Source organism: Arvicanthis niloticus, chromosome 11 (assembly GCF_011762505.2).
Source record: "Arvicanthis niloticus isolate mArvNil1 chromosome 11, mArvNil1.pat.X, whole genome shotgun sequence".
NCBI lineage: Eukaryota > Metazoa > Chordata > Mammalia > Rodentia > Muridae > Arvicanthis > Arvicanthis niloticus.
The window spans coordinates 30467538-30485401 of record NC_047668.1 but is presented as its reverse complement, the minus strand read 5'-3'; the positions used below and the strand labels follow the sequence as shown (position 1 = coordinate 30485401).

The 17864-nt window shown below is 41.4% G+C and overlaps 1 protein-coding gene, 1 long non-coding RNA gene and 1 pseudogene across 3 annotated transcripts in view; 2 read left to right on the top strand and 1 right to left on the bottom strand.

Moving 5' to 3' along the window:
• The window catches only part of Ankmy2 (ankyrin repeat and MYND domain containing 2), a 37085-nt gene that overhangs the window by 11394 nt on the left and 7827 nt on the right, over positions 1-17864 (top strand). The window contains exons 3-5 of the mRNA XM_034514315.2: positions 1451-1589; positions 7301-7399; positions 14763-14923. Of these exons, the coding sequence (XP_034370206.1) occupies positions 1451-1589; positions 7301-7399; positions 14763-14923 (399 nt within the window). The remainder of the gene's footprint in view (positions 1-1450; positions 1590-7300; positions 7400-14762; positions 14924-17864) is intronic.
• LOC117717087 (non-POU domain-containing octamer-binding protein-like) lies at positions 1597-5357 on the top strand (annotated as a pseudogene).
• Positions 5331-16592, bottom strand: LOC143443861 (uncharacterized). 2 transcript variants are annotated; one of them, XR_013113177.1, is made up of 2 exons: positions 15813-16592; positions 5331-5894 (listed from the first exon to the last, which is right to left on the bottom strand). It is a non-coding gene; the product is annotated as an uncharacterized LOC143443861 (long non-coding RNA). The 2 variants fall into 2 exon arrangements; XR_013113178.1 differs by having other exon boundaries at positions 5331-5490.

Genomic DNA, 17864 nt, shown 5'->3' with positions numbered 1-17864 from the left:
CACAGCAACCCTGTGCCCAAGACTGCATCAGGCCTATCAAGAAAAGCTGTGAACAGCAACATCATAGATACAAAAGGTCATTCATTCTGGGGTAGTCCTTATCCAAGAGAAAGATGAAGGCAAGTTACTACAAGATTTTTTTTTTTAAAGATATACTAAACTGAAAATCTCTAAGAGAAAATGCCTTCCTTAGGACATGAATGGGTCATATATGAGATATAACAGAACCACGTGTATGCTGTAATATTATTACTTCATTAGGTAAAGACAAACAGATGTGGAGGCCAACCAATTTAGTCTAGTTTAACTATCGCCAAGTATGTTTGTAATCATATGTAATCAAATCATAGTGCAATTAAATATGTGTGTGATTTGGGGATCTTTGTTTTAAGATATGATGTCACAGTAGTAAATATATCTCATACCTGCTTTTTCTCAAAGGCAGTAATCTGAGAGTTTATAATTCACTACACATAGATATATTCATTAAGATTTTTAAATTTATTTTTATTTGTGTGTGTGCATGTGTGTGTACAGAGGTCAGAAGAAAGCACTGGACCTTCTGGTTCTAGAGTCTAACAGTTTAGAGAATATGATGTGTGCTCAGATCCCCTGGAAGGGCAGCAAGCACTCTTAATCTCTGAGCCATCTCTTTATCCCCTCTAAAAAGTTTTAAAATCTTCATCTTATTTGTTTATTTTGTGTCTCTATCTGTATGTGTTCGGGCACATGTGCTCAAAGAACAGCTTTTTGCACTTGGTTCTCTCCTACTAAGTGGGTCCTGGTGATCACACTCAGGAAGCCAGGTGTAGTGGCAAACACTTTTCCCCAGCCAGCCGTCTCACTGTCTCCATCTTCACCCATTGAATAGCTTTATAATTGTGTATTCTGAATGCACCATGTCTCATTCAGCTTTCCTTTATCTAAGTGTTCGGATGGTTTCAGAATTCTTGTTTTTGGTTTGGTACTGGAAGTTGACCTAGGGCCTTGCACATGTTAGTCAAGTACTGTACCACAAAGCTACATTCTAAACCCTTTTTTTAGCTTTTTATTTTAAGATTGGGCCTCACTAAATTACCTAGCTATAGCATAGGCAGGCCTTGAATGTGTGGTTCTCATCTTTGGTTTCCTTTTGTTTGCATACCTGTTTGTTCATTTGTGTCTTAAGGAGACCCACGTGTTGGGGAGACGAGGACCTTAGGCAGTCTAGGTTCTGATCTTTGCTCTACTTGTTTGATGGTCTATGAGGTTAAACATATCCTTTCTATTTGCTCATCTGTTTAAAAAAATGTGTTTTTTTTTTCTCCTTGGAAGTTGAGGTAAGATCTAAGAGAGGAAATAAAATATACTTTGTAGATTTTTAAAGATGATGTTATTAATTTATGTTTGTGTGTATAAGTTATTAAAATGGAAATGTTCATAATTAATGTATTTCTCCTTTCTTTTAAAGAATGGAATGACTCCTTTAATGCATGCAGCCTATAAAGGAAAACTTGATATGTGCAAATTACTTCTGCGACATGGAGCTGATGTGAACTGCCATCAGCACGAGCATGGGTACACAGCCCTCATGTTTGCTGCACTTTCGGGTAACATTTTAGTATTTACTTTATCGTGTTAATTACCTACACAATCTAAATATGCATATATTTTAAATTCAATGCATGAGTTACTTTAGTAATTTTTAGAAGTTTAATAGAAAACAGTGGTGAGAATTGACTTTTGAGACACTATAACACAGCTGGGCAGCAGTGGTGCACACCTTTAATTCCAACACTCGGGAGACAGAGGCAGGTAGATCTCTGAATTTGAGGCCAGCCTCGTCTACAGAGTAAGTTCCATGACACAGAGAAACCCTGTCTTGAAAAACTAAAACAAAGAAACAAGCAAATAAATGAAATAAAAAGAATAAAAGCTATAATGCCTGAAACAAGTTATGTAGTTAGTGATCTGTTTCTTTTCTGTTTTTAACGTTTGTTGTGGTTGGGGGATTTGGGCGACTACCATAGCACAGGTCTGCAGGTTAAAGAACAACTTGCAGGAGTCAGTCCCCTCCTTCTTCCATGTGGACTGTGGGGATTGAACTCCAGTCCTCAGGCTTGGCAGCAAGTGCCTTACCCACTCAACTCTCTTGCCAGCCCAGGTTCCTGTTTCTTTAGTGACTTCAAATCTATTGGTTCACTATGCCTTTCTTTTTTCAAATTGGCTTCTTTGAGTCTAGATCATTACATTTTAGTGAAATCCAAACCTTTTTTATGTTCTTTTGATCAAACAGCTGCCCTGAAAGTGCTGGCCATTAGCTTGATAGATCATCCATGTGGAAAGGTACTCTTACGTGCTACAAGCCTGTCTCCTGAATAAACTCATTAAAAAATATCGCGCACAATAAAACAGGGTTTACGTCACTGAGGTGCTTCCTCTCTCCCTCCCTCTATCTCTCCTTCCCCATCCTCCCTTTTTTGTTTCTGTTTTTCAAGACAGGGTTTCTTTATGTAGCCTTGGCTGCCCTGGAACTCAACTCTGTAGACCAGGCTGGCCTGGAACTCACAGAGATCCTGAGACCTGGGGTTAAAGGTGTGTGATACCTGCCCAGCTGTTTGTAGGCCTTTCAGAAAATAGAGATGTAATGTAATAAGCTCTGACTTTAAAGGCACTAATATATATTCAATATATATGTAATATATATTTTATATTATATATGTAGTAACTGGGGGGCTCAAAACCATTTCTAAGTAGTACATATGATAATGAACCCATAAATAATAAAAACCCTAGGGACTGGGGTGATAGCTCAGCAGCTAAGAATAACTAGGGACAGTGCTGACCATGCGGCATTGCAGTTAGTGTGAACAAATAACTGTGGGCAAAGGGGTGCAAAAATGCAGAGCAAGAGCATCTTTAACTTGAAGAAGCAAACCCGTACTCCAAGAAAGCATCAGCAACATCACCACACTAGCAGCAGGAGCAGGCGTTCCCCACCCCCATCCCCATCCCCACCCCCACACACATACACACACACACCATACCTGTGAGTAGACACAGCAGTCAGAATGAAGGTTTGACTACTGACCTGAAGAATTTTAGGAAGCCAGGAGACCCTTACCTGGCATCGCCATCTCTTTGTGGACAACCTTCCCCTGATGTCACTGAGGAGGAAATGAGGAAAGTTTCTGAGAAATATAGAAAAGCAGGTAAAGCTTTCATTCGGAAGGACAAAGGCTTTGTTGGCTTTACCCACTTGGAAACATGGACCTGAATGGAATTTGCCAAAGTGGAGCTAGACAATACACCACTCTGTGGGATTTGTCTTGTTTATCACAGTGCATCCCATACTGCCTACACTCTTCCTCAGTATGTGTCCAAAGAATCACTTGAAGAAGTTTCTGTGTTTGGCCAGGAGGGGAGGGCTCTAGTCATTGTGGATGACCAAGGAAGGCCCTCAGGGAAGTCAGCTGCTCAGAAAGCTATGGGCAGAGTCTATGATGTCTTCTTTAAGCTAACCACATTTCCTTCTCCTGTAACTATGGACCAATGGACTTGATAAAGAGGGTCTTCCAGAGAAGCTGGTTATAAAACTTCCCAGCGGTTTCACAAGGAGTGAGAGCTGCCTCCCAGACGCGCACAGGCTGGGTTTGTACCATGCAGGGAAGGCGCTCCCTGAGATAGAGAAGCAGCAGCGGGGTCAAGTGGATCTGTACATCAAGGAAGCTCGAGAAGCTGGAGATGGGGACAGCATCCCATGAACACCACGTTATGCTAATGAGGCAGGATTTGATGAGGCGTCAAGAAGAGCTTCGGAGAAAAGAGCAGCTGTATAACCAAAGATGTTCAGAAATGAAAGCAGCTAGAACTCAGGCAGGAGGAACGCAGGTGCTGTGAAAAAGACGGCAGGAAGGATTTAAGGGAACCCTTCCCTGATGCAAGAGAAGAAGAGATATGGATGAGCTAAACGGCTACGGGAGATGCTATGGGCATAAACAGTAGAGGCGCCATTTCCCCAGCACCTGTGCCAGCTGGTACCCCAGCTCCTCCGGAACCTGGCACTATGATGCCAGATGGAACCCTGGGATTGACCCCGCCAACCATTCAATGATTTGGCCAAGCCGATATAATGGAAGGAATTGGAGCAAGTGGTGTAACTCCTCCTGCATTCAACCGTCCAGCTCATGGAGCTGAGTTTGCTCCAGACAAACGCTGCCAATATTAAAGTTGCAGGGTATGTTTTCCCACAACCCTTAAAAGAAGGGCCCTTTTAGGGGTAGCCAGAATTCTACCCTGGAAAAGTGTTAGGGGTTCTTCCCAATAGGTCGTCTTCTCTGCCTGTACTACTGTAAAAGGCGTGCTTGGAGGCAAGGGAGGAGGAGAATTTCACAAGTCAAAGTCTGGTATAGTGCTTTATCCATCTGCCTGGTGTTTCCTGAAGTCACCCAAGGAACCACAACAGAGTGGACTCGGAGCTCCATTAATCTTAATCATTCCTGGCTTTGGGGTTCTTGTTTGTTTGTTTTTTCTTTGTCCTTCATGTTTTAACTACTTTTTCGTCTTTATTCCCTTCGACCCCAGAGACTTGTAGACCACAAAACCTAAACATCCTGCAGTGACCTAGCAACCTCCGTATACTCCCTGGAGAGTTCAGACAAACGTCCACAGAGGTTACAGCACACACACAGTTCTGTTGTAGCTCACATGTGATCCTTAGTGTCCTAAGGAAGACCGTGTCTCTCAGAGACTTTGATTTTAGTATAGCTTTAACAACATCTTGTGGTAACAAACATGCCTCCATCTTTTCTCTTGGATGAGGACCACCCAAGAATGAATGACCTTTTGTATCTATGATGTTGCTCTTCATGGCTTTTCTTGATAGGCCTGGTGCAGTCTTGGGCACAGGGTTGCTGTGTTGAAGGTCTGACAATAGCCCTTCTTAGCCTTACCTATCTTCAGGAGTTAAGCTGCACATTTTTTATTGCTGTACTACAATGTTTGATTTGTTCCAGATGCTTGCAGTTTGAATTTTTTTTTTCTGAGAAATGGAGCAGTAATGCCATATTATCTTATAAAATACGTTTGCAGCTCCCCCCCTTCCCCCCCCAAAAAAAAGAAAAAAAAAAGAATGCCTACTACTCTTACAGAGGACTGGGGTTTAGTTCCTGGCACCTACATCATGTGACTCACTACTGTCTGTAACTCAAGTTCTAGAGGATCAGTATCCTTCTGCTTCCATGGGTACCTGCACTCATGTACAGTAAATGATTCCAGGCGCACACACATTAATAATAATAATAATAACAATAATAATAATACCTCTTTTTAAGCAAAGAGGACATCAGTGATTTAATTACATAGATTTTGTTTATTATTCACTTATACAATACATCCTGACCATAGTTTCCCTTCACCATTCCTTTCAGTCTCGCCTCCTCTTCCTCAGATCCACTCCTCCTCCATTTCACTTCAGAACACAGCAAACTTCCCAGGGATATCAACTAAACACTGCATAAAAAGATAATACAGTAAGATGAGGCACAAACTCTCCGGTCAAGGCCCGATGGGCAGCCCCGCAAGCAGTAAGTAAAGGGTTCCAAGAACAGGCAAAAGTCATGAGACACCCCCACTCCCACTGTTTGGAGTCCAGTAATGACGCCAAGCTAAACAGCCACAAAGTACTGGCAGAGGGCCTAGCATAGACCCATGCAGGTTCCATGATTGTCCCTTCAGTCTCTGAGTCTCTTTGAGCCTTGCTTAGTTGATTCTGTAGGCCATGTTCTCCTGTTGTCCTCAACCCCTCCATTAGGATTTCCTGAGCTCTGCCTAATATTTTGTCTGTGGGTCTCTGTATCTGCTCCCATCAGCTGCCAGAGGAAGCCTTTCTGGCGATGATCAAATTAGGCACTGATCTATGAGTAGAGCAGAATATCATTTATTAGGAATCATTTCATTGATTTTTTTTTTTCAAACTGTATTTAGTTCTATGCTAGTTCTCTGGCCTCTCCAGGCTCTGGTTCCTAGCCATCCATCCAGGCAGTGTCCCTCTTGTGACATGGGTCTCAAGCTGGGCCAATCATTGGTTGGCCACTTTCACAGGTTCTACGCCACCTTTACCTCAGCATATCCTGCAGTCAGAACAAATTGTAGGCCCAAGGTTTTGTGGCTGGGTTGGTGACCCAGTCCCACCACTGAAAGCCTTGCCTGGTTACAGAAAATGTATGGTTCAGGGTCCATATCTGAATTACTAGGCATCTTTACTAGGGTTGCCCCTATAGACTCTAGGGAATTTCCAGTGCCCTAGGTTTTTACATTACCCTCCAAATGTCCTCCATTTACATTGCCATAAATGGAATACTGTATAGATAGATTTAAGATACAAATAAAAGTGAAGAAAAGTATTTATTGTGTATCTTGGTCTCATTGCTATCTCTAAGGAGGTTTTATAAATCAACTAGAGAAAGACAAATACCATAATAGATAAATGAACAGAAAACAAAAGAAATAAAGCCAGTTGATCAATATGTAAAATGTTTTCAGCATCAATCAAAGAGGTCCAAATCGGAGCACCTGTGATCGATCTTGTTCGCACTTCCTCTGTTGGCAGCAGCTAAAGTGGTAGCGCCTGGGAATTTTGCACTGTTTCGTGGAATGTGTTCAGTCTACCTTCGGATAACGACCTGGCAATATGCATTTAAAACGCACACAGCCTTCATCTACATTTTCTAGGAAAAGTTCTTTGAAAAAAAAAATACATGATTCATTCTTGCAAAAAAATGAACCAAAATTGCTGCTCACTCAGTGGAGGTAATATTAGTAAACATTAGTAAATATTAGTAAACATCTACAATGATGTGGAAGACTGAGAATGAACTAGAGATGTTTACATAGAAGTATGCAGAAAGAGCCCAGAGTTTAATACCCCAGAGTCTGCAGGTGCGAGAGAAGGAACACGTCAGTGCTCAAGGGAGCGCTTCTGTTCATTTTCTCGTCTTTGTTTTTGATAATTTCACATGTATGTTTTGATGTTACACTAAGCATTATCGTTATGCAAACATACTGCTTCATTGTTAAACGTGTTCTTCACTTCCATACCTTGTTTGCATTACCAAATGGATTTTTTTTAGGAAATTAGATTGACTAAATAGATTTGCTACACTTTTTTTTTTTTTTTTTGCCCTTTGTTATGATTCATATTTTCGGAAAAATAAAAATGTACACGATAGAAACTTAAAAGTCAGTGAGGGGACCTGAGAGAGAGGAGAAGGCAGGCAAGTTTCAATTGTGCATTTCACTGATTTGGTTCCTGTAACTCTAGGTAATAAGGACATCACCTGGGTCATGCTGGAGGCAGGCGCAGAGACTGACGTCGTGAACTCGGTGGGAAGAACAGCCGCCCAGATGGCAGCCTTTGTGGGTGAGTGTTTATCATAACTTCAAGGTGAATTAGTCTCAGTTTTCTGGTACGTATATTTTATTTATTTGTTTATTTAGTTTGGATTTTTGAAAGAGGTTCTCACTATATAATTCTGGCTGTCCTGGAACTGTGTAGACCAGGCCGGTCTTGAAGCTCACAGAGATCCACCTACCTCTACCTCTTTAGTGCTGGGATTGAATGCATGTGCTACCACTAAGGTGTTTTATTTCTCTAATGGAGGGAGTTTGGTGCCAAGATTGAGAACACGACTGTAAAATCAGCAGACTTGAGTTGAAATTCTGGCTGCCACCACTTTGTAGCAAAGTACTTAACAACGTTTGTCTTTCAGCTTCTTGATTTTTAGAACAGGGCTGCTTTAAGGATTAATAAGAGATGATTGACTTGAGATCTTCTGTATAGGATTAATCAGATAGTTGTTGTAACTCGCGTGAATAGTCATCAGAACCACATGAATGATGTCGGAAAGGAGTGTTAGATTGATGATAAGCTGCTTCCTTATCTCCATCAGCTGCCAGCATTGACGTCACATGCCCACTCGTCCTTGGCCTGTTAGTCCTGTTATTTAACATGATGAGTGAGTGCTTGGTCATTGGTGTTTTGGACTCTGAACTGGCAGTCAAGAGCCCATTGATAGAAAAGCAGAGACAGAAACAACCGACTTAGTGGGATCACCGTAAGTCAGGTCATCTTGTGATGACCAGTGATTAATTAACCAAAGCCTTTAATGTTCATACCCCGTTGAGTAGTTTGGAGGTGCGTTGGTTACAGTGCTGAGCAAGCAGAAGTTAAGTTACTCATGTTTTCACAGTGTTTACAGGCAGCCAGCAATGGGCCAATGGGGTGAGCTGATACTCTCAAGAGAGAATTGACACTGTAGACATACATTGAAGAAAAGGATTTTTCTACCCCTTTCTAGCGGGTTTTTGAGAGAAATTATGTTTGAGTTGAGATAATGGAGAACATTTACTAAATTGTATAGTCACTTTTTCTTAAAACTGGTAGTTGCTTCTATTTATGGAACCAGGCAGACTATTTATGTTATTTTAATTTCAGGAATATTTGAGAAAGTGATAGCCTTCCTGTGCCAACTTCAGAGAAGTAGTTTAAGTCTCAGAGATGTTCTGGCTGCTCCCCAACTAACTAAGCTGCTATGGAGGGTGTCAGCACAGTGGGTGTGAGCACAGAACAAGGAATCCAGAGGTGGGAATTTTAGTTCAGATTGTTGCTAGTTAGGATTATGGGGGGGAAAAAAATCTCATCACTTTAATGGGCTTCAGGTTTCTGACTAATGTACAACGAAGAGGAACTCAGGTGATCTTCAGCTTTGTTTAATCCTACAGCGTTTTATTGTGTCCACAGTAAAATGAAAACAGCCCAGACAGAAATTAATTTTTCCCAAAGTCACAGGACTGGAAATGAAAGAGACTGCCCTTTCACACCCGTACAGTGCTGTTTGTCTTTATGTCTTAACACCACATCATTACCAACACTTGAAAACACAAATTGTCTACAACACTGATCTATTTTAACGAGGACACATTTTTCAGTCTTACATGCTGTGCTGGTTTGAATGAGAATGGCTCCCAGAGACCAGTGTATTTGAGTGCTTGGTTTCCAGTCTAACTGTAGGGAAGATTTAGGAGGTGGGTGCTTGTTGGAGGTGTGGCCCTGGGAGTAGGTTTTGAGATTTCAAAAGCCCACATCAGGCCCAGAATCACTCTCTGACTGCTGCTTGAGGATCAAGATGTAAAACTCTAAAGCTGTTTCTCTAGCATCCTGCCCACCCATCATGCTGATAAAGATCAAGCCTCTGAAACTATAAGCAAGCTCCCAGTTAAATCTGTTCTTTTATAAGAGTTGCCTTGGTCATCTTGTCTCTTCATATCGGTAGAACACTAACTAAAACATACGCTGTACTGGCTAGTTTTATGTCATCATGGCACAAGTTGTAGTCATCTGAAGGGAGAGAATCTCAACTGAGAAAATGCCTGATCTTACAGATCAGGCTGTAGGCACGCCTGTAGAGCATTTTCCTAATTAGTGATTGATCTTAGAGGACTTAGCCCATTGGGGGTGGGAGTGCCTATCCCTGGGCTGGTGGTCCTGAGTCCTAAGAATGCAGGCTGAGCAAACCAAGTGGAACAAGCCAGTAAGCAGCACTCCTCCATGGCCTCTGCATCAGCTCCTGCCTTCAGCTTCCTGCCCTGTTTTGAGTTCCTCCCTACCTGCTGTCAATGAACTGTTGTGTGGAACTGTGAGTGAAATATACCCTTTATTCCCAAGTTGGTTTTGGTGACACCATTTCATCAAGGCCATAGAAAACCTAACTAAGGCATATGAATGCATGATTCTGTGTACCTATATATAATCTAAAACCCACAAATCAATGAAAATATATGATATTTGCTTTTATGAGACTGGCTCAATTAGCTTCATATGATTATCTCCAGTTATATCATTTTTCCCCCATTCAAAAATAGCAGTAATGTTTCCCCTGCATTTAAAGGTAGGAAGGCTAACGTCACAGGTGGAGAAGTACCCCACATCTCGTGTCAGTTGAAGTTATATTTTCCACACAATTGGCCTTTAAATTTTTTTCCTTTTATTGAAAAGGTTTTTTAATATATATATATGTACATATATGTATGTATACATATGTATATACATATATATGTATATATTTATATATATATCCTGATTATCCTTTCCCCTTCTCTGCCCCTCCCAGTTCTTCCCCACTCTCCCTCCCATCCAGATCTAGCCCCTTTCTGCCTCTCCTTAGAAAGCACCGTGGTCAGGCATGTGTTACCAAGCTTGTCAGTAAGTCCTTTCTAGCTAGTGTCTGTATTGTAAGAATTCCCACTCCTGCTCGTACTCCACTACTTCTAGTTCATTATGGAGGAACAAGAGGAATACTAGGTTTTACTTTTTTTTTTTTTTTTTTTAATTAATCTCCTGGATCACAATGGCTTTCATGAGAAGCCGGGGGGGTTTTTTTGTGGTTTCTGGAGATTTAATTTCAGCTCCCTGTGTAACCTGCATTTTTACCCACTAAGCCATATCCTGAGTCCTCTTTTTTGTTTTGCATTTGTCAATAACTTGGTTTTTTTTCTCTCTTTTTAATCTTTTCTTTTTCTAATCTTTTTCTTTCCTTTTTTCTTCTTCCTTCTTTCCTTACTTTCCTTTTTTTTTTTTTTTTTTTTTTTTTTTTTTTGTTATTTTTGGGGTTATTTTTTGTTGTTGCTGTTTATTCTTTGTTTTAGGCAGGGTCTCATATCATGTAAAATTGATGTGTGGCTAAGGATGGACTTGAACTTTTCATCTTCTTGCCTCCATGCCCCAGTTGTTGGGATTACTCCTGTATTTCTTATAAATGATGTAATTGATAAACATAGAATTATTTCTAATTCCAAGGGATAGTCCCTCTCTTTTTAGTAGATATTTATTTATGCATCCACCCATTCCTCTCCTCTCCTCTGTATCATTACTCCTTATTTTATTAGGTGGTGGTGGTGGTGTGTGTGTGTGTGTGTGTGTGTATGTTTCTTTAATATGTCTTTTTTGGTGAAAGTTATACCCACTTATACCTTGCTCTCTATGCTCAAGGTACTGACTGCTTGGCTATTTAATAATCTCCATCAGGATGAAGTCTTCATATCTCACTTCTCTCCTCTCTGTGTTTGGCTTGTCACAGGTCTAGGCCTTTGCTCTCAGCCTTCTGCACTACTGCCTTAATGCTCTGCTGCACCGCAGCCTTCTGCACGGCTGTGCCCGCAGCCCCTGTCTGAACCTTATTGAAATAGTCTACTGTGTTTTGTGCCCATTTCTCTAGAAGGCCCATGCAGGATGTCACATCTTTTAACAGTCTTCTTGACATCGTAGTTTCTTGGGTACTCCTCTCTGTTCAGGTTAACTGTCTGAGTGCATCTCTCTGTTCCCCTCTCTCCTTTGGTTTCTGGGGTCTCTGTTTTTCATTCAGGATTTGATTGCTGGACCTTCTGAGATGAGTTATGTAAATTTTATATCTTTTGAAACCCATCACAGCTGTATGATCATTTTGAGATGTACAGTTTTTTTTTCCGCTTGTTCCTTGACACTTATATCATGATTCTTTTCTCTCTGTTCATTTGAAAGTTATGCTAACAGCTTTCTAAATTCTACTTTTGAAAGTGAGAATTCAGTTTTGTTTCCTTTCTGAACTTTTCCTTTCAGATTCTAAAGAAGTTTGACCTTCAGTTCATCCGTGCACTGTAAAAATTGACTCAAGACATGTCAATGCGCCTTGCTATTGAGAAGACCTGCATCTTGTCCTTATAGTAAAATGCTGGACTGGAACTTTTCATTTCAGAGGTCTAGAGTACAGCCGGGGGTGGGGGGAGGGGGGGTGGGGGGGAACCTGGCAAAGGGCTGTCTCTGTACTAGCAGCAGGAGAGCAAACAGCTGCTTGTTATGTGGTGTCAACCAGAAAGCAGACAGTGGATTGGCACAGGACCATGCTAGAACCCCCAAGGCTCACCCTGAGTTACCCTCTGTCCCAAAGGTTCCACAGCCTCCCAAAACAGTTCCCCCCCCCCCAGCTTAGAACCAAGTGGGAAATACATGAGCTGGTGAGAGATGATTTAGCTTGATCCATAACAATTAAGTTTCTCCCTCCATAGCATTTACTTTCTTATTAATAATGTTTTCTAGTTGTATCTAATGAGAATTTTAAATTAAAGGATTACAGTCTTTTTTATAATTTTATATGGAATTTAAAGTTATCAACTAAAAATTAAATACAAAGATAAACTTTAAATATATGCCATTCTAATAAATGATTAGCGAATGAATTAGGTTAGACGTGTCCTGACCATGTCATTGTTAGGTTGCAGATATTTTATGTGTGGATACGTATAGTTGCTAGCTGCCCTTCTGACTGTCTAGTTAGGAGCTGGCTATATTAGTTATTGTTCTTCTTCCAATGACAGAATAGCTGACCAAAACAATTTCTGAAAGGAGGGTAGGGTTGGTTTGGGCTCATGATTTGAGGAGATAACAATTCATCATGGTGGGGAAGTCAGGGGATGGGAGTGTGAGGTTGATCATGCTGTGTACAGCAGAAAAAGCAATGGATTCTGGGACTCGGTATCGGTATCCTGTTGTTGTTAGCAGTGGTGTTTGTTTGTTTTTTATTTACTCTGGGACTCCAGTTCATGGGATAGTACCAGTCACATCAAAAGAGTGGGTCATCAGTCTTTACTCAAACCTCTCTGGAAATACCTCCATAAACTCACCCAGAGCTGTCTCTTGGGTGATTGGTGTCATGTTACAGTAGAACTTAACATTTTAGGGACTCCTAGAAATAGTTAATGGTCATTTGTGTCCCAGTCTTGGCATACCTGGCTTGTTACTTTTGTTGAGATAAATGATCACTGTTTTAGGCTTACAAACCGGTGTAGGTTACATGTAAAGAATCAGTGAGGTGGCTCGCCCTCACCCTTTTCCTTTACTTATGTGCCTTTTGCCAGTTCACAGAGACACCTGTATTGATTTTGGTGCTGTGGTGTTCATAACTTACTTGCATTAGGAGAATTGCCCAGATGAATGCTGTTTTTTTCCTAGAAGATTCTGGAAGCAGATACCATTTACTAAACATAGCACCTTGGCTGATTTCAGATTCTTACTATGTGGTTGATTTCTCAAGATGTGAATAGAAATTTCTAGTAGGCAGAAAGAAGACATCAAGGAAGGGGAATAAAGGAGAGGAGGCAGGATTCTCTCTCATTTCCTCCCAGCAGAAAGGCACTGGTGGTTTGCCATTTAATAGTATCATGCACATAAAGTGACACTGTTGTCAGTACTGAACTATCTTTTCAAACCAGGGATATCTTCTTCTATTACTTACTTTTATATCTATTCTTCTGGGTTTCACTCTGGATTTTTATTCTTTTTGGTGTTAGATTTCCTGGGTATTGTGAGCTCTTTCATCTCTCTCATTATACTTTCTCTGAGTGATTTTCCGCTCTGAAATATTTCATCCAGTTAATATGTTACAAACTTAGTTCACAGAAGTCTGGGATTCTGTCTTTGAATTTGCTGATTAATTTTGAAAAATTTAGTTTCCCTGTGGTTCTTGAAAGCCTTTGGAAACTTCCAGAGTCAGTTTAGGTAGTTGTTTGAGACCTGTTATTGTCCTGGAAGCTAGGTTAGTGTCAGTGCTGGTGGGACACCAGAAGCTATGTTGTAGAGGCACTGCACAGTCGCAGAACTTTGCTTGGCATCTCCTAGGCAGCCCGGTAAAACCTCTAGGATTATGGGCCAAGGGAACAACTGGCTGCAGCCTCTGCCTGTGGTCCAAGGTCTAGAGCCACCTAGGCCCAAGCAGGAGTTATTATTCTTCTGTTTCTAAGAAAGGCTGAGTGACAGTTGAGCTCCCTGCCAGCTCAGGTGTCAGGGCCAGATTGCCAGCAGTACAGTTCCTCTGTGGATTGCTTTTTAGCAGGGTCACATGCACTTCTAGGACCTAGACATGGACAGGAGCCAGGCAGGCAAACCAGGGTGGACCACTATCTCCAGGACTGGCTGCCTCTCATCCCTTAGCCATGGTCGACAGAGAGGGAAAAGGGTATCTTCTAGAGACCTTAAGAGAGAGCGTTCCCTGGAATGTTCCTTGCCTGTTTACCCAAAGGTTTAGCCACTCCTATGGGAGCTGAGGATGGAGACAATGGGAACAGGGTCAGGCGGGCCACCAGCTTTCCTAGGAATGCTGTGCTGTAGTGGAACTATTTAATCCGAGAAGCGGCTCACGGATGTGCTTTAGGAACTTGTGAGGGGCAACACTATTGATTCCAAGCTTGTGGGATCAACAGTTCTAAGCTCATTTCACAAAGAGACCAAGCTCCTCTCCAATTCGACTGGAGGTGCGGGTGTTGCTGGATAATATTAATGACTATAACAAAGATACTTCACATAGAATATATTTAAGTTATATAAATGTACCTGAATGTCATTGGGGGAAACATGAGTGTCATTGCTGTCAGGGTGGAAGAAGAAATATTTGAATTATAGTCAATTTTTATAAAAATAATTTTAGGGTTTTTTTAAAGTTAAGGGTTTTTTTTTTTTTGGTAATCTACATAATCCTCAAACTTACTATAGATCTTTTTTTTTAATGTTCTCTCTCTACTTTTGGATGCTTGCAAATCTTCTCTGAAATATTTTGCCTCTCTTTCTCTACTCTTTTCCTGAAGAATAAAAACACGGATGCATGTTTACTCCAAAAGCAAATAGTCGTGTTGTAAAAACAACCCAGACTCCTGTATTTAATGATAAAATAACAACTTTTCTGTTTTCCTACTTAAAGGTCAGCATGATTGCGTGGCTATCATCAACAATTTCTTCCCTCGAGAGAGACTGGATTATTACACTAAACCCCAGGGACTGGATAAAGAGCCAAAACTGCCTCCAAAGTTGGCAGGGCCCCTGCACAAAATCATCACCACAACGAATCTCCACCCTGTCAAGGTAGCGTGGTGTCTGTTATGTCTGCTCTTCAGATAAGTGTTGCTTCAGTGTCTTACGTGGGACTGTAATTGTCTCAGGCTGAGTTCTCTGCTTGAGTCGTTGCAGGAGTGTGCTCCGTGAACTGCCAGGAACTGCTGAGGAAAACCACGAGAAGCAGGCCAAAAGGCCCGGAAGAGAAGGGTTAGCTCTGCTTATCCCATGGCATTGCTGCAGACAGCCTGGCTCCAGCCATGGGAGAGCAGAAAACTTTTAGTGTCCTTCAGTCTGTCATTGGCCTGGACTTGTCCCGGGAGGGAAAGAACAACATCCTAGAGAGAGGAAATGGGTGGCTCCCTTGAATGAGGGAAGTTCTCTGGAGGAAACTGTGTGCCCTTAGTAGTGTTGAGTATGATAGACCTGGTAATATGAGTCTGGGTCGCACACTACCTACTCGGAGGACAGCAATACTTATCCTTGTGGGGAAACTCAGAAGTGTACCATTCCAGTAAACACGAGCATCTTTTCAATGCATGTGGGCATGTGACCCCTTGAATAACACTGTTAGAGGAATCAAACAGATTGTCAGCTCAGGCTTCAGAGTTCAGGTTGTTCGATGTGAGCTTTAAGACCCACTCAGCTATTTTCTCTGATCTCATCTCCATTTTCAGTTAGTTTTGTCTGTTTGTTTGATTGGTTGGTTGGTTTGGTTTTGATTTGTTTTTCAAGACAGGGTTTCTCTGTGTAGCCTTGGCTGTTCTGGAGCTCTGTAGATAAGGCTGGCCTCAAAGTCAAGGAGATCTGCTTGCCTCTGGCTGGAACTAAAGGCTCGTACCACTGCTGGCAGCTTTGTTTTGTTTTTAACAACAAACACTACTTAAGAAATGTGAAGAAGATGAAGCTTAGAGTTTACCTGTGAAGCCCTGGGTTCTCTCCTGGACAGCTCAGCTGTTCTTGAGAACTCCTAGGAGGATCAGAAGGTCCTATTCAGTGGGCTTTCCGGCACAAACAGGGCTGGGAGACTAGGTTTAACGCAGAGACTGACTTACTTGCATACCCATTTTCTTTCACTGGCTTTCATATCTGTTTCTTTGCCTTCAGATTGCAGAGAAGTTCTGGAACCGCTTCTGACATTTGCATGACACCCACTGTTTCTCTCCTATTTTTAGTTTTCTTTACAGATTACACACATTATGACTAAATTAGAATGTGTGCTTACTCACATTCTGATTGGCTCTTTAGAGAGACTGCTGAAACTGTGGTCCTTTCTCTGACGTTGGTCCGCGTAGGAGGGGGCGGTCCGGTCACCGGAGCTCGGCCTTTCATCTATACTTCGGATACAAAAGCAGCTCCTCTGCTTTTGTTGTGGTGGCCTAGTTCACTGCTTTACCCAGTCACACATCTTCAGAGAGTTATAACGAGGAGCAGAAACCCCAGGCTAAGGTCAAACATTTTTAAAAAGAAGCACAGAACTTCTCCCCAGCTCACCTTTTCGCTGCTTTTGTGCCTAAAATGGCCGACTTTGCATCTAGGTTACGTAGCTGCTATAGCAACGCGTTTGTTTTCAATAGGGATTTGGAGAGTTGTGCGGATGCACAGACGATAATGGCTATCTAGGAGAAAAACAAAATCTCAGGCAAAATCACAATAACTTTGAGAAGGGCCCCAGAGGGAAGATCAGGCAGGTACACACATGGCAGTCCAGTCCTTCAAACCCAAGAGTGTCGACTTACCACTTAAAAAAAAAAAAAAAAAAAAGTGGACGGAGGGAAAATAATTAAAATGCTACAGCAGGGGCTAGCTGTCCTTGGAGAAATAAGATTCATCTTGATCTTATGCTAAAAGGAACACACATGCTTTCGGTATTGCATAATGAAGATCTCACTTTTATAATGCTGCAGATATGAAGAAAGTCAGTGAGAAAATTCCCTGATGAAGAACATATGAATATTTCCATAATTCCCTATTTATTGATCATAGTCCTCATAAATCTTTGTTTTGATTTGTAGAATAAACCAAGCCTAGAGTCTCAATTTTTTTAAATATTATTATAGGCTGCTCTGTTTAGATTTTTTAAAAGAATTTTGCTTGTAAGTTTGAGTCTGTATCCTTATTGAGACCATATATAAAATATTGAACAGTTTTAAGCGATCATAATTACCAGACATATTAATGAGTCCTCTATATCACAAATTAATTTTTTTCTACAAATTGGTTTTTAAAACGATTTATTTTATGTGTATGCTTATGTACCTGAGAGCACGGAATGCACTGCTTATGTACAAAGCCCTCGGAAGTGGGAGAAGACAATAGATCCCAGGATACTGGTGGTTGTGAGCTGCTGTGTGAGTCCTGGGGCCAAACCTGGAAATGCAGTAACTTTCTTAACTCCAAGCCTGCATACATGTAGTTGTACTGCATGTATACCTGCTACCTGTAGAAGCAAGAAGAGGCATCTGAGCCTCTGAAACTGGACTTTTGACTGGTTTTGAACAACCATGTGGGTGCTGGATCCTCTGGAAGAGCAGCTCTTAACCACTGAGCTATCCATCTCTTCAGCGCCCACAGATTACTAGATTAATTTATTTACATTTGTCTTCGTAGGGAGAATGGTCAGCAAATTTCCTAATAAGGATTCAGTTTTAGTTACTTCCTGAAGCCTGATTTCTTAAAAAGTGTTGTATCTTAAAAAATATTTGGTTATATAAAGAAAATTAAGTGTCAAAGGTACTTTCTCATTGACCTGGAAGCTATGTGAGATTTCAGGGAAGGCTGGACCTGAGTATTATGTCAATTCACAAGATGATTTCTCTTTTTGTCTGAAGACATTGCAATTCACAAAGTCTCCTCCCTGACAGTAGTTGTCTCTGGCACAGGGGTTGAGCTGAAGCATACAGGTGAGCAAGTACTATCTGCTGCCCACCCTCTGGCCAGTACACACAGGTTCTCATCCTTGTTATCATCA